General features: G+C 29.5%; 1 protein-coding gene across 1 annotated transcript in view; it reads left to right on the top strand.

Annotated features, from left to right (window-relative positions):
• spel1 (DNA mismatch repair protein spel1) overlaps positions 1 to 15,319 on the top strand; it is a 32,536-nt gene that overhangs the window by 12,810 nt on the left and 4,407 nt on the right. Inside the window, exons 3-13 of the mRNA XM_014423659.3 lie at positions 403 to 526; positions 1,067 to 1,212; positions 2,140 to 2,244; positions 2,329 to 2,493; positions 4,467 to 4,655; positions 4,906 to 5,090; positions 7,975 to 8,172; positions 9,662 to 9,885; positions 12,073 to 12,218; positions 12,729 to 12,900; positions 14,299 to 14,517. Of these exons, the coding sequence (XP_014279145.1) occupies positions 403 to 526; positions 1,067 to 1,212; positions 2,140 to 2,244; positions 2,329 to 2,493; positions 4,467 to 4,655; positions 4,906 to 5,090; positions 7,975 to 8,172; positions 9,662 to 9,885; positions 12,073 to 12,218; positions 12,729 to 12,900; positions 14,299 to 14,517 (1,873 nt within the window). The remainder of the gene's footprint in view (positions 1 to 402; positions 527 to 1,066; positions 1,213 to 2,139; positions 2,245 to 2,328; positions 2,494 to 4,466; positions 4,656 to 4,905; positions 5,091 to 7,974; positions 8,173 to 9,661; positions 9,886 to 12,072; positions 12,219 to 12,728; positions 12,901 to 14,298; positions 14,518 to 15,319) is intronic.

Genomic DNA, 15,319 nt, shown 5'->3' with positions numbered 1-15,319 from the left:
ATCTATTTTGTGATATTACAGTTGAATTGTCTCTTTACCCCTTGAGCAAAAAATAAACTTATTTTATAGATACTGTTGTGAGCGATATGTTATTTTCTAGTAAACATAATTTTATTTTTCTTGTTAGATGCATAATCTTTTCGATTATTAATATTCATTGTTTTAGAGCTGTTTTTATTATATAATCCAAATAAATAATTAGGTCACTCTAATCGGAAATGTTTGGAATATTCTTCCATTTCAGCTGAATAATATCAAAATAGAACATGTAATAAAACTCCCCAAAGCCTTGTACATCCCAGGTCATAACCTTGTTTATAGATAAGACTTATGGCCATGAATTGAATAAATATTGTGTTATTAGTTTTATTTATAGTTCATTTATTTATTTTTTTGTTATAGAAACCTTCAACAACCATAAGGTTTTTCAACCGAACTGAATTTTACACAGTTCATGGACCAGATGCACTGTTTGTGGCTAAACAGGTCTTTCGAACAACATCATTTGTTAAAGAAATAGGCTCAGGTAAATTGTTGCATCTATTGATGGAGCTTAAGACCCATCTGAATTTTTTAATTTGTTTATAATATTGTGAATTTTTTTTATTTTTATATTTATGTATTTAGTTGTGTGTACATTTATATATGCATTAAAATTGGTGGATTTCATAGTGGATAAATAATTTTTAAATATATGATCACTGGATATTTCTCAATATGATTAATTAAATTACTCAGATGAAGTTTAAAAATTCATATTCTTTGTGTTATTTTTGTATTAATGCAAATTTTGATGTGTTTGTCTTGTGCATGCGTGCACAATTTTGGAGATTCCCTCCCTTTAAAGAACTGAACAAAAAAACATTTGAATATGTTTGATAGTAGAGTGTGGGTGTTGGTATATACCAGTTTTGTAATTAATAGGATATTGATTAACAAGTATCATTAATATAGCTAATTACTTACTAATTTAATGCAATATAATAAAATTGTTTTTGAAATAAAATTGATCTTTAACTAATCTAATATTACACTGAATAATAGGCTGATTTATTTTTTCTTCTAGGAAATGATACATTAGAATCTTTAAATTTAAATAAATCACAATTCGAGTCACTAATTAGAGACTTGCTTTTGGTTAAGCAGTATAGAGTTGAAGTTTATACTAGCAAAGGAAATAAAGCCCCTTCAACTTGGACCTTAGAGTATAAGGTAAATATTATCTGTTATTTTTAACTTTAACACAATGATTTCATCAACTACCTTGACAAATTATTGATTATGGTTCCATAGTTATAAAATAAAATCATCTGAGACAATGAACAAAAAATATTTTATAGTTCTATCAAAAAATTCATGTTCATCTGGTGAAAAAGATTTCATTATTACTATTGGTTAAAAAGAATTCAGCTTCAGTTTGTCTTTTATTATTATTTTTTCTCCATGTTAAGTATTAATTCTGTTATATTCTCTATTAGTTAAAGTGGTTATTATGATATCCCTGATCATAAAACAGGCTTCATCTTCTCCAACTGCCCAATATCACCCACCATATAACGGTAGCTTGTAACTTAAGTGACAGGTTTCGTAAGTATGGTGTATTCGCAATGAACTGTTATCAGACAGGTGCCAAGATCTGCATACTCTTGCGGTTTCTTTGGCATTTTAGGACTTAGTAACTATAACAATATGCCTTTGCCAATTCATTTTGCTAGCCATAATCTTTACCTTTATGTTTAGATTTATTTGTTCCACATTTGAGACTGAGTGGCCTGACTACTGTTGTGAGAATACTCATATGTTTACCTTCTTTTAATTAATGCTGAACCTATCTCCTTTATACCATCCTATTTAGAAACTGATGGATGTTTTAAAAAAGTCTGAAATTATATTTTATAATTCTTGTTATAGCAGCATTTCAGAGAGGAGAGTCTTACTGTTGAATATCATCAACATTTCAATTAAATTTGGTGACTTCATGATATATCACTTTTAAATTTAATAGGAAATACTGCTATGTAACAGAAACGGTTGTGTTATTTTGTTTGAAACTGTATTTATGTTGTTTTATTTGAAATTATTAAAACATTTTCTAGTGGAGTTTTTAAAATTGTATTGATCTAAATGTGTGATTATCAGGGATCTCCAGGTAACCTAGCTCAGTTTGAAGAGTTACTGTTCTCTAATATTGAGCAGATTGATGGAGCTGCAGTCCTCAGCGTTAAATATGACACCAAAAATAAAGTTAGTAGCAATGTGATAAATCATATTTTCATAATTTATTTAAATTGTTTTATTTATTATTTGTTAATGTATTTTCGATTTCAGGTGGTTGGGATTTGCCTGGTTGACATGGTTGAACATACCTTTTCGCTTGCCGAATTCACAGATGATGAACATTTTACCAGTTTGGAAGGAATTATTGTTCAGTTTGGGGCTAAAGAATGTATCATACCATCTGATTCATCTCTGGAATTTGAAAATATTAAGAAAGTAAGCATTTTAAAATTATTAATATTAATAAGCATTGTTTTATTATGACTAAAAAATTTAAAAAAAAGTTTAGTCCATGCTTCCTCTATTCACCAGCTTAATTGATTTCTCTTTAATCTACCTCAAAATAATTTTTTTAAATATCTGGTGTGTCCAACCACAGGACTTTCCCTTCTGCTTTGGATGCATAGTTCAATACAAAGTTTATTTAATGTATCTTCCCTAATATTTTTCCTACTAAATTTTGCCTAGTTTATATTCAGTTTTCAACATATCTATACCTTTCAGAGCCCTCTGTGTCCATGATTTTGGCCAATAATTTGTTTGTGCTATGATTATTTTTTTAATAGGTGCATCGATTTGAATGCTTTTTTTTTTTCTTAGAAGATCCTGAAAGGTCAGAAGGTTTTGAAATGAAATATGTGGAATCATATCAAACGGTTATGATTTTATGTGGAATTCATAATATTAACAATAATATACAGTACTATTTAGAGTAAGAGGGAAAAAAAGGCTATTTGAATGTTTGTTTTTGTTTCAATTTTTAAATTCAAATATTAGCTTTGCTTTGCACTTTGTAGAGTTTGGACTAGCGATGTCAGTGTATCTCTAACCTAGGAGGACCTAGTGCACAATAGTGGCTGTGCAATAACCAAAAAATTATTTTTAAATAGATTGTTTTTGTTTTTTTTTCCTATGCCACAGGAAGTGGGCTATTACGCCATTTTCCCTCCCGCAGTCCAATACAATTTTACTCTTCCTCTTAGTTGGTCCGCATTCTGCTCAACATCTAGACCAATGCACATTAAAAGATGGTCTCCATCCACGTCTCCCATGTTGCATAGAGGACATTTCGGGGAATCTACGATGCCAATTCGATGGAGGTGTTTTTGGAGCAGATCATAATGGTTCTAAAATCTATTTTCATAAAAATAGAGATCTCTAAAATCTGGTTTTGACAAATTTTACCTAAAGTCTTTGCTATATAGCTCTTTAACATTGTATTTATAGAATAAATCGTTGAGAAAAATAAGTTATGAAGGAAAGAAAATTTCATTTGCGCACACTTTAAATACATTTTATGGGACATTGCTTATGTTAATCATTTGAAAGATAATTAAATTCTCTATTAAATTAAAAAAAAAAATGTTTAAATCAGATCAGAATCAGCAAAGATTCTTGAGATAAAAAAAATGGATATTGACTTTGTTTTTTCTAAAAAAAAAAAAACAATTATTCTCAACTATAATTTTTCAGTTGATCTAAATTGTTTCAATTTTGTACTCGTATTATTTTGAATTCTGCCTCTTTCATTCTTGCAGCAGGCCTTCAAATTACTTTGTTTGGTGATACCAATATAAAATCTGATAGTCACAAGCCCCAACTTCCAGGTTTATAGACAGACTGAAAAATTCATGATTTTATGATGGACAATTACTTGTTGTGGGTTTCTATTTAGAAATAAAAGCAAGAGTTTATATTTATGCAAAATGAAATCGCCAAAAACATAGTACATCAAACTGCATGGCAAAGAACTTCAAATTAATTACAATTTATATTACCAAAATAAAAAAAAATAATCTTAAAAAGTAATCGGATTTGCTTTTTAATAAAAAAAAAAATTATGCCTACTTTATGGGAAGAATCTTTTGATTTTTTTTTCTATTCATTTAAACTCATTTTATTCAACAGCAATATTATTATCTTATTATTGAAAAAGAAAAAGATCGATTGGTATGTTATAAGTTTTAAATTCTTACAGAGCAATGTCAAAAAGCAATATTAAAATATGCTAAAATTATATACAATCATTTTTTTTCTTGGCTATTAGGATCCATTGGACTATTATAATTCATCCAAACAAGCTCAATTTCTCTTAATTTTAAATTATTGATGTTTAAGTAATAATTTTAATTTTTTATTTTATTGGTTTAATATTTATGTATGATTTATGATTGTTATTTGTATTTAAGGTTGCTGAAAGGTGTGGTGTGTTGGTAACTGGTAGGAAGAAAGCAGATTTCTCTACTGATGGTCTTGTTCAAGATCTTAATCGCTTGATAAAGTTTGAGAAAGGTCAACAGCAAAATGCAAATGCTATTCCTCAAATGAACTTGTCTGTTGCTGCTACTAGTTTAGGAGCTGCAATTAAATATTTAGAGGTAACTATTATTATATGTTCATTTTCTCATTCTAGGTCTGCAGAATCTGTCTGTTATTCTTTGTTGGTAGTTTGAATATAGTGAGAGTTTTGTGGTGATCAGCAATATGTGATTCATTCCTCATGAGTTTCATCTGGTTTCTATTTTATTAATGGTACATTTCTTTCATTTTTTGTTTTTGTTAAAAATCTCTGATTTTATTTTTTTGGTTTGTAATTTTTTAACAATTTAATGTAATACAATCTTTCAGCTGACATCTGATGCCGATAGCTTTGGTCAGTTTGTGATGAAGACATTAGAACATGAGCAGTTTGTTCACCTTGATTCAGCTGCTATGAGTGCACTTAACATTACAGCTAACAGTGCTGCCCCACAGAGTGCAAGTCATACCATTCTAGCCCTTCTTGATAAGTGCAGGACCTCACATGGCCACAGGTACTAATCTCACTATTTGTTCTGAACTATCTTAACCCTAGAACGACACACTGGGGTGTCACATACCCCAGCACTTTTTAAATTTTGAATAATTCCTACATGTGTTGCTCTTTTGCTAAACCCCGCCATGTAAATAACTATCATTCATAACATAATTGATTCTGATTATCTGCTTCCATGTGTCAGTCTTGTTTTGCTATTTATTGTGATTTGAACTAGTCTTGGGGTATCTCACACCCCAGAGTGTCCTTAGTGTAAGTAAATAATAAATCCGGTAAACTCTCATTAGAGGAGCTTTTCTCTACAAAAAGGGACCATCCTTTATTTCGACACCCCATACCCATGAATTGGTTCAGTTTCCTCTCATACTGCTAGAGATTTGATGATAAACTAAATAGACAAGAGAGGAAGGCTAATGACAAAATGGCACCCAACCAACAATGCAAGATGATGCAGTCATTGAAGAATCTGGTAAACCATAAGTCATACATGATTATAATTTAAATAAAGGATGAACTGATACTTTTGACCAAATGTGTAAGGGGTACTCAACGGCCAGAAAAACAAGGAGGTGGCCACTCCGTTTTTTTTTTTTGGAATGTTGGATCATGTCGGAGTGAACAGTATGATATTGTTTACTCTGGTAAACTGGGAAAATAAAACGAAACGCAAAGACTTCCTTTTTGGTCTGGGATATTCACTTCTGGAACCCTGCCTAAAGAGGAGGCTACTGGCAGAGGCACTTCGTCAGTCACTGCGCCTAGGTATTGATGACATTTTAGGAATAGATGCGCAAATAAATAAATATACGATCTTGGAGAAACAAGTAAGGTGTCCTTTTTGTGAAAGGGGAAAGGACAAGAAGACAAAATTGACATGTCTGCAATGTAAGAGAGCTATTTGCAATGAACATAGAGCAGCAATATGTCTGCAGTGCAGTGTGTGAAAGAGGTCTCTTCAGGGCCCCCACTATGTATTTTATTCATTTTTAATTTAAAAAATGACTTTTCCACCTCGTTTTATTATTCATTTACTTTGTATTTATCTGTATTTAAGAGCCATACAAATTTTTTTTTTTATTTAGGAACAACAATTAATTTTTATTCATGTCTTAGCTAGTTGGCTCGTAAAATTTTACAATATGTGATTTTTTGAAATATATATGTACATAACGCATTTTGAAATGATTTATTTTTGTTACCTAGACCACTTCGTTATTTTAAAATGCATTATAAGCATTGCAGGTTATATCACTTATATTTTATACCAATTCATATGTTGGGGTGTATCACACCCCAGAGTGTCAGATTAAGTTGACTTATAGAAGTGTGTCATTCTAGGGTTAATTCCTCAGATTAATGTTCAATATTTTGTTATTGGCATTAGCTTGTTTATTCATATTGAGAAATTGTATGCTAACTTAAGGGTTAGTTGAAGATAACTCAAATTGAAACGTTGCCAGGAATCCCTCCAACAAATGAATCAATTATTTTAGAAAGGTAAAAATACCATAATTTGAAAGATAAAGCAAGGAATCCTTGTGGGGGTTCAGAAACTGGAGTAACCCATCAAAAGCTACAAATAAAATGTCTTATCTATAGAAAATCATAAGGAAAGTCTAGCCTCCTTTTAAAAAGTTTTGAGGAAAAACTAAAACTGATTTATGTCTTATCTGTACAGGAAAAAGTCTGGAAATAGTCAATTTTTCATCTGAAAATTCAAAAGTTTTAAGATTACAATCTACATTTGTTTTTTATTTTTTGGAAACAATAATGTGAATCAGTAACAGCAGTTTAACTATGATAACATTACAAGTGGTAACTATGTTAAAAATTAAATAGCATTTTCGTTAATTGTATTTCTTTTCGTCTTTGAAAGGAAGAAAATACAGGTATAGTCCAGCATCCACTAGATGATCAATGAAAGTATCTATTGAATGTTCAGAGGAATATAGATTACAAATACAAGATATTCAAGAAGGAAAAGAACCCTTAACTTCTTAAGAAGTGAAAGCATTAATTGCCCAATTAAGAGAATATAGACTATGAAACAAACCATTAGTAGAAAAACAGAGACCCATGATATCTAAACAATGATAAGAATACCCTGATGTTAAATCATGAGATTAAATTGGCAGCCAGTTTTAGTTAATAAACTAAATTTATCAGCAAATACATTGTTTAAGAAAAAATTGGGATTTTAATTTAGATACCATGGTACCTGAATGTGTGAAGGTGTCTCTTTGGCAACCTCTAGTCTGCAGCAGTGCCGGTTAAAATCAGGGATTGACGGTCTGGGGGTCAATTGATTTTATTTTGTGGAGGCCACAGAGAGTCAAAACTTGACCTTTCCCACTATAGTAATAATGGGTTGATAACCTGTAGGATAATCACCCCACATTAATTGCAATTTAGTTAGCATTTGATATCACCTCTTTCTTGTATTTTTATATGAAAATCGAAATTCTGAATTGATTGAGTTAAATGAGATGATTTACCATCTGTTAGAGTATTTTAGTCAATCAATAAGAACTGCAGACCAAGTTTAAATAAAACTGTCTCGGCTGTTCACAGATATGTAATTTAGGGTTCAGAGGCAGAGTGATCATCTCACTCCCTGCCACATTTATTTCTAGTTAGCCAATGAAAAACATGTTTACTAAGTTTTATTTCATCAGAGTTTCTTTAGCTGTTCAGAAGGTTGAAAAAAGCATACATACATTGATGTTATCTATAGATGAATTAATATTGTTTATATATGTGAAAAAAAAATAATAAGCCTGTGGTGTTATGTTAACAATGGGCTGTAGCAATTTAATGAAAATTAAATAATCAATATTTCTGCTTGTTTTCATGGGATTAGTTTATTTACTTTTCTTTTCTAGGTTGATTGGGCAATGGATAAAGCAACCATTAAAGGATTTAAATTTAATATCTGAGCGACATAACATAGTTGAACTATTAGTCAATGAGACAGTTCTCCGTCAGGCTCTCTATGAAGAACATCTCGTCAAAATTCCAGATTTTCAGCTGCTTTCAAAGAAATTATTAAAAAAGAGAGCTACATTGCAAGATTGTTACAGGTGATGAATGCATTATTTTTTTAGGTTAATTTTCGACTTTTTAGTACACTGTCAAAGTTAAAAATTCTCATTATTTCATTAAAATGCTAGATTTATATGGTTTATCTTTAATAAGATATAAAGAGAGTCTTATAATTTTTTAAATCCAACATAATATTCAGTCCAGGTGCAATATTGAAAAAAAAAAATTGTTCACTTTTTGAAATCAATTAGTAATGGACTTCTTCAACTTGATAGGAGAAAAATAGTATAAATAAATTGTATTTTTTTAATAAAAAGATTGGTATGTCAGCATGATGTACTGAAAATCATTAGCATACTACTATAAGTGTGTTTGCTTAAATTGTTCCTTGAAAAGCAAAAAATGAGCTCGTGAGAAATGAAATCGGTTAACAATTTGTTGCAGAAAAAAAAAAAGGAAAGAAAGAAATATGGTGATTTTTGGGCATCTGATTACAGTGCTTGTCATTTTTTTATGAACTTGTTACATATTATGGCATTTGTTAACCCCTGTTTAAAAATTTTATGCAAAAATAATATTTTGTTATAACATTATTAAAGTTCACTTTATGACCATCAGAAGGCTAATGGGTAAATATTTGATTAAATTTGTTGAACTACTATATTTCATAGTATAATTCCATTCAATAATAATAATAATAACCCATTGAAAATTTCTCACCCATGTTTATTTTACAATCAATCAGATATTAGCATTTGCTTCAACTTAACTTTTACTTATTTCTGATTGTAAAAAAACAAAGTAATATTTTTATTATTTAAGTAAAACAAAGCCACAAAGGAATACAAATTATGGTTATTTCATGTAATACATTTAAAATTATATCATTGTACATTTATGACAAAAATACGTAATTTATACATGAAAAATTTAAAACTCATCTTAGGCCTGAATTCATATATGGTTCTCTTGTGCCACTTCAGATGTATGGCAATAGACAAAGTTTCCTTGGAGTCAAATGTCATTGGATAGCGCTGAATTTCAAATGGAAGTCTGAAGCATAAGCATTGAGATTTCCCAGTGCTCTACTTCTACATTAAAATACATTTTTAGGTTTATATTTTATACCAGTTACTCATCATTATTTATCAATACATCCCCCCTCCTCAATGCAAGGCTGCTCCTTATCTGAGGTTGTCTTCGAGTGTAGACTGTCAGTAACAATTATGTTTGATAACGTGGGGATGAGTTTATTGTGTGTGTATAAGTATTCTGTGTTCCCAATCCGGAGAGATGGTGACTATCTTCCAGAAACAAGATATTATTCAATTAAACTATTCCATAATATAAAATGATCGCAATATGCTCAGTATTGGTATGGATGGCCTAAAATGAACATTTAGTCAAGGTACAGAGGTTGAATTTTGAAAATTTGATCAAAGTCATGGTATTAATAATGTTAAAAAAATAAGAAACTTTAAAAATTTAGATTTATAACTTTATTAATGTACAATTAATTGTGGTTAGGATTTATCAGGGTATTGAGAAACTTCCTACATTGGTTAATACATTAGAAACTTATTCAGAAGATGGACCAAATTGTACTTTGAAAGCAGTAATCATAGATCCTTTGAAAGAAAATCTTAATGATATGGAAAAGTTTCAAGAAATGGTTTGCTCTACAATAGACATGTCACTTGTTGACAATGGAGAGTATCTCATCAAAGCAGAATTTGATGAAGATCTTCAAGGTATTTATATTTTGTATTATATCTATTCTACTCTACATTAAAATTTGACAACTTAGATAAATACATAATTTGAAATAAATGTTATCATTGCTAACGATTGCCTTTTGTTATTATTGCTAACCATTGCCTTTTGCTATCATTATATCAAAGGGATGGGTAACCCTTTGCCATTTTGGTCAAATTTGATTTTTTTTAAACATCCCTTTGGCTGAATAGATGTGCCAAAGGAATTCTATATTCCTGATTAAAAATTAAACATTTTTAAGTTAAATATCTTTGGGCCTTTTCTATGTCTGTAGAAAGGAATCATTGTATATAATACATAAGCAATGTATTCAGTCTCTTTACTTTTAAAGCAGGTAAAATCTTTTACAAGTTTCATCTTGAGAAGTAGGAAGATCAGTTTATGTTTTAACTCATTCCTTGTCAAATTGAGTGAATAATATAATTAATCCTTTAAATATTTAATGAAAAGTGTTTTTTATTCCAGGATTTAAGGACCATCGAACACCTTTATTTTTCAATGTCCAAGATTCTTTCTATTTCTTAATTAAACTAGAATGAATGAATCCTATTTAAAAAAACAACCATGATAAAATTCTAAATTTCTAAAACCCCCCAAAAAAATGTTTGGCCTATTTTATAAGAAGGTTTTTTTTGTATTTATCCTTAAGCTATTATAAGGCTATGTATACATTTCAACTGCTTGAATAAAATTGAAAATATTTTTTTCTTATTGTCCACAAGAAAATAAATTGAATGGTTTATAATTACTCTACTGTGCTATTATATTGGTACAATACTGAAACGATTTAGACCGACTGGGATAAACAAAGCTAATATTCATTTTTCCCACCTTGGAAAATCCTTAAATATAAGTTTTAATAGAATAGGAAATTTTTTTTTTCTCTCATGGGTGAACTTAAAATTTTTACACCAATCTATCCTAAATTTAGAAGTAGTTATAGGCCCCTATGAACTTTAGGAAATAGTATAAACCGGATCTGTAAACAAAGTAGAACTACTTTTTATAAAATAAAATATGTGGGAAAGTTTTCTTTGTTTGAAATTATATTTACTTACTTATGAAGGCTTAAAAATAAAATGGTATTGGTATGGATGAGAAGAGCAGAGATTCAACTTTTGAATACTTCCCGGAATGTTGTATTTGGATAAAATTCTGAGGAGTTATGTATGTTTAAGTGAATGTCCAGCATTGGGTGAAAATAAAACATTCTCCCAAAAATCAAGTCCGAAAATGTTTAAGTTTTTATTTTTATGAACATTAGTATTTAAAAATGTTTTTATGAAGCCTACTTGAAGTATCTTGACAGTTGTATACATTTAATCTCAATCTCAATTGATACAATCAGCAATATTTTTCCGTATTCTTAAAAAAAAAAAAACTAATCCATTGGTATACAATAACCTTTGAATTCATTGAAGGGAGAAAACAAAAGTATAAAAAATTACTAAAATTAAACAAAATAAACATTTTTTTTTCTTGGCTCTTGATAATAATTATAATATTTAATTTAATTTTTGAACTACCTATGTTTGTCACTTATGTTTTTAGAATAAATCTCGCAGTATTCATTATAGTTGAAATTTTTAGTTTCATTATATGGTTATTAATTGTTAATTAAATAAGAACTATCGGATTATTATTTTGTATGATTTACTTTCATTTTCATAATTTAATTTAATCAAAATTAACTGTGGTGGACTGCTTCCCATCCTAACTCCTAAGAACAATAGTAATTATATTCTCAATTCCACCCCTTCATTGTGACCTCAATTTATCCAAGACATTTTACCTTACTAAGTTCTTCCTCACTTTTTCTTCTGACAACTGATTAGAGATCATTGTTTGTTCTTTAATTTTTTCTGGAAGTTTTTCTTTGTGGATACACACAGATCCTGGAAAGACATCACGTACAGAGTGTGCAGTTAAGAAAATTTTTTTTTTTAGATACATAAGTCTCTTTAAAGTTCTGTTGATAATGAGCTTTAGTGTTAGATTTTTTCTTTCTTAGCTGACATGTTTTATGCAGATTGGGTGGTCAAAGTTTACAATGTTTTAACAATTTTGTTTCATTATCACAAGAAAGGACTTAATGAAGTGGTTTTTTTTATCAGCTACTGTCCTGATTAAGTGGTGTAAATTTTATTTCTTTTTGATTTCAGATTTACGTGAAAAAATGGAAGTATTAGAGAAAAAAATGAAGAAGGAATTAAGCTCTGTTGCCGATGATCTCTCACTAGAAGCTGGAAAATCGGTGAAAATTGATTCCAATTCGCAGTATGGATACTTCTTTCGAGTTACATTGAAGGTATTTTTTCTATTATTTGCTTTTTACAAATTCAAAGGAATGAATTATTACATTATATTATATAGATAATAAAATTAAGGCAGCTATTATAAGACTTTTATTAAGAGTTTTAAGTAACCATGTGCTTAGTAAGTATTGGTTCTTTTATTAAGGTGTGTTATTGGACTGATGCATTTAAAATTTAGTCTACATTTTCACTTACTTGATTATGAATATGTTATAAAACTTATATCTTGCTGTTATTAACTCCTTAATTTGATGCAATAATAATCACTAGAGTGTTGTATTATTCACATTTTAGTGCATTTTGGAAAAATAAGAAAACAAAAATTGTAGAAGTAAACATACACATAGATTCTTAAGTTACATAAAGATTTATCCATGAAACAATTGCATTTAGTGACTCATCTCTATTGCAAATCAATTTTTTTATGTTTGGATTCATACATTTGTGTAATGTAAGGAAGATATTTAATTTATTTACTATCTTGGTTTTTCAAATCATTTCAGGATGAAAAAGTGATTCGTAATAACAAAAAATATATTCAGTTAGATGCCAACAAAGCTGGTGTGCGATTTAGAAGTAAGAAATTAAATGAACTAAATGATGAATATACCGAAATTCGGGATTCTTATACCAAGCATCAGCAGTCGGTTGTCAGTGAAGTTATTGCCATTGCAGGTAGGTGTCCATGTTGCTTTTATCTATCATTTTTTTTTTTACATTGTAGTTTATTCACAGCTCTCAAATGGAAGCTTAGGGATGTTTATTTTTCCCCATGATCTGGCTTTATTGAAAACCTAACATGGAAGGGAAGTAGGGCATCAAAAATAGTTGAGAAAATACTAGTAGTTATTCAGATTCAGAGGTCCTTCTTTTTTTATGTTGGTGTTGTCTGGGGAGTCGAGTCAATGATTAAGAATTTGGAGCAGATTATGGAACTTTAATGTAGCCACTAAAACTTAAAATTAACAGTCTTCATGCTGGAATTTTTGAAGTAGCTAGATTGGAATTTTTAGAATATATCATCTAAGTTCAGAGTGACAAACACAACATGATTAGTAAAAATTTCAAATTTACTTAAAACTGACTGCACTGAGGTTTTCGAGGCCACTAAATCAAAATTTGCTGTGATATTTCCTTCTAAAATGTAAAATGGCAAGCTCTGCTGGATATATTAACTCCTATTTATTTATAGATATATAGTTTTAAAAATGGGGGAAACAACTTTTTTTTTTTCTATTTTTGAATTGTTGACATTTTCCTTTGGCTCTATTCTTTAGCTTAATATAACTTGAACAACACCTGATGCCACTCATAGCTATGAAATAGTTCTGCCTAATGTTTCCCTGTTATTGTAAATTATTTTCACTTATTTAGTTTATTTAAGTATCCACTTGATCTGGACACTGAATTGAATCTTGATCGTATCTACAATTATTTCAATGCTCACTTCAATCAATTTTTCCGTTTAAGTCCCTTTCAATGCATTAAAATCAGTGATTTGGGTAAGAATATTTGTGTTTGATTCATAGTACTTTGGGTATTTTACACTCCTACCCAGGCTCTTATTGTGCTTTGAATGTTGTATTTCACTTATTGAAGTACTACTATTAGTGTTTAGAGTTCCTTTGGAGATGAAATACGTAATTGTAAAATATTTTATGCCTTTGACTTTGACCTTAACGTCAATGTATAGTAAAAAAAATTGTGATTATGCATTTTAACTGGTGTATAAAATGAAAGAACAACCTTCACACTCAATAAAAAGCTTAGCTGTCTTTAGAGTAACTGGCCCTTTCTGCCCTTCAGGTTTACAAGATGTTCTAGTCCATATCAAATAAAAATATTTTTAAAGCAATTAATGAAGTTTAATTTTCATTGCTAATTTTCAGTGATAAACCTATTTTAAGATTATTGAATTATATTTATGATTTTGAAATAATATATTTTTTTAATCCTAACAAATTCTTGCTTTGCTATCTAAATTGAAATTATTCTTTTTCTCAAAAAGCTATTGTTGTACTAATTTGCTTATTGAAAATTGAAATCATAAATTTATATTGTAATGTTTTTTAGTGGGTTATTCAAATAGTCTTCATGAGATCAGCTGTTTGTTGGCTAAGTTGGATGTGCTGTGCAGTATGGCTGTGGTGTCAGCTTGTGCGCCCAAACCTTACATCAAGCCAGTGATGAAGCCTAAGGGATCTGGAGTACTCAGGTTGATTCAAGCGAGGCATCCTTGCTTAGAACAGCTTGACAGCATTTCGTACATCCCAAATGATGTGGATTTCAATGGTATGTTAATTTATGTTCTTGAATTAATATTTTGGTATGCAGCTAAGCCCCTATTAATAAAAAATGTATGTTAAGATTCAATCCATCATTCAAATAATATATTGGATTGTGGTTTTTACGTATTATTGCGATCGTGAAAAATTTCAAATTCCAGTTTTGACAAAAATACTTCTTTTGAATCGGGCCTCCTTAGTCTAAATAATCTAGTCTGAAAAAATGGTCTGTGTATGTAAACGGTCTAGCCCAAAATGAATAGTCGTTCGAAACTAAAAGGCAGGTATATGCTTGGCCTGTGACAGCAATATAATTGATAAAATAGACCAACTGGATTTTCTCAAAAATGACTGATGATTTTGATTAAACTTAACAAGTCAATAAACAATTAAATGGTCTTTAATTTCAGTTAGGCCTTATCCTTATTGAAATAGTTTGAGAGGGCTTCAATATCGAATTTTCAAAAAATCTTCCTGTGAAGTGAATTTAATTTTGTTTATTTGAAAAAATAACATTTCTCATTGTTAGCAATAAAAAATATTGAAGAATTTTATGAATAACTAAAGGAAAAAATAGAAATATCCAATTAGAATGGGAAAAGCTGAAACTGGACTGCCTGATCTTTCCCAAATGCAATACAACTTCATTATCTTTTATCAAACTATTGTATTCTTCGCAGGAACAAAATTTATATTAGTTATTACCACCTTAAGGAACCTTAAGAATTGAAATTTTTTTGTTCATAAAATGTGTTGGTCAGATTATGAAATTAATTACAATTAGTTATAGTTCCACTTGATAATCTTAT

The sequence above is a fragment of the Halyomorpha halys genome, unplaced genomic scaffold, assembly GCF_000696795.3.
Source record: "Halyomorpha halys isolate HHAL.00 unplaced genomic scaffold, Hhal_1.1 Scaffold434.1, whole genome shotgun sequence".
NCBI classification, from domain to species: domain Eukaryota; kingdom Metazoa; phylum Arthropoda; class Insecta; order Hemiptera; family Pentatomidae; genus Halyomorpha; species Halyomorpha halys.
The sequence above is the reverse complement of the archived record's forward strand: the minus strand, read 5'-3'. Positions and strand labels throughout refer to the sequence as shown.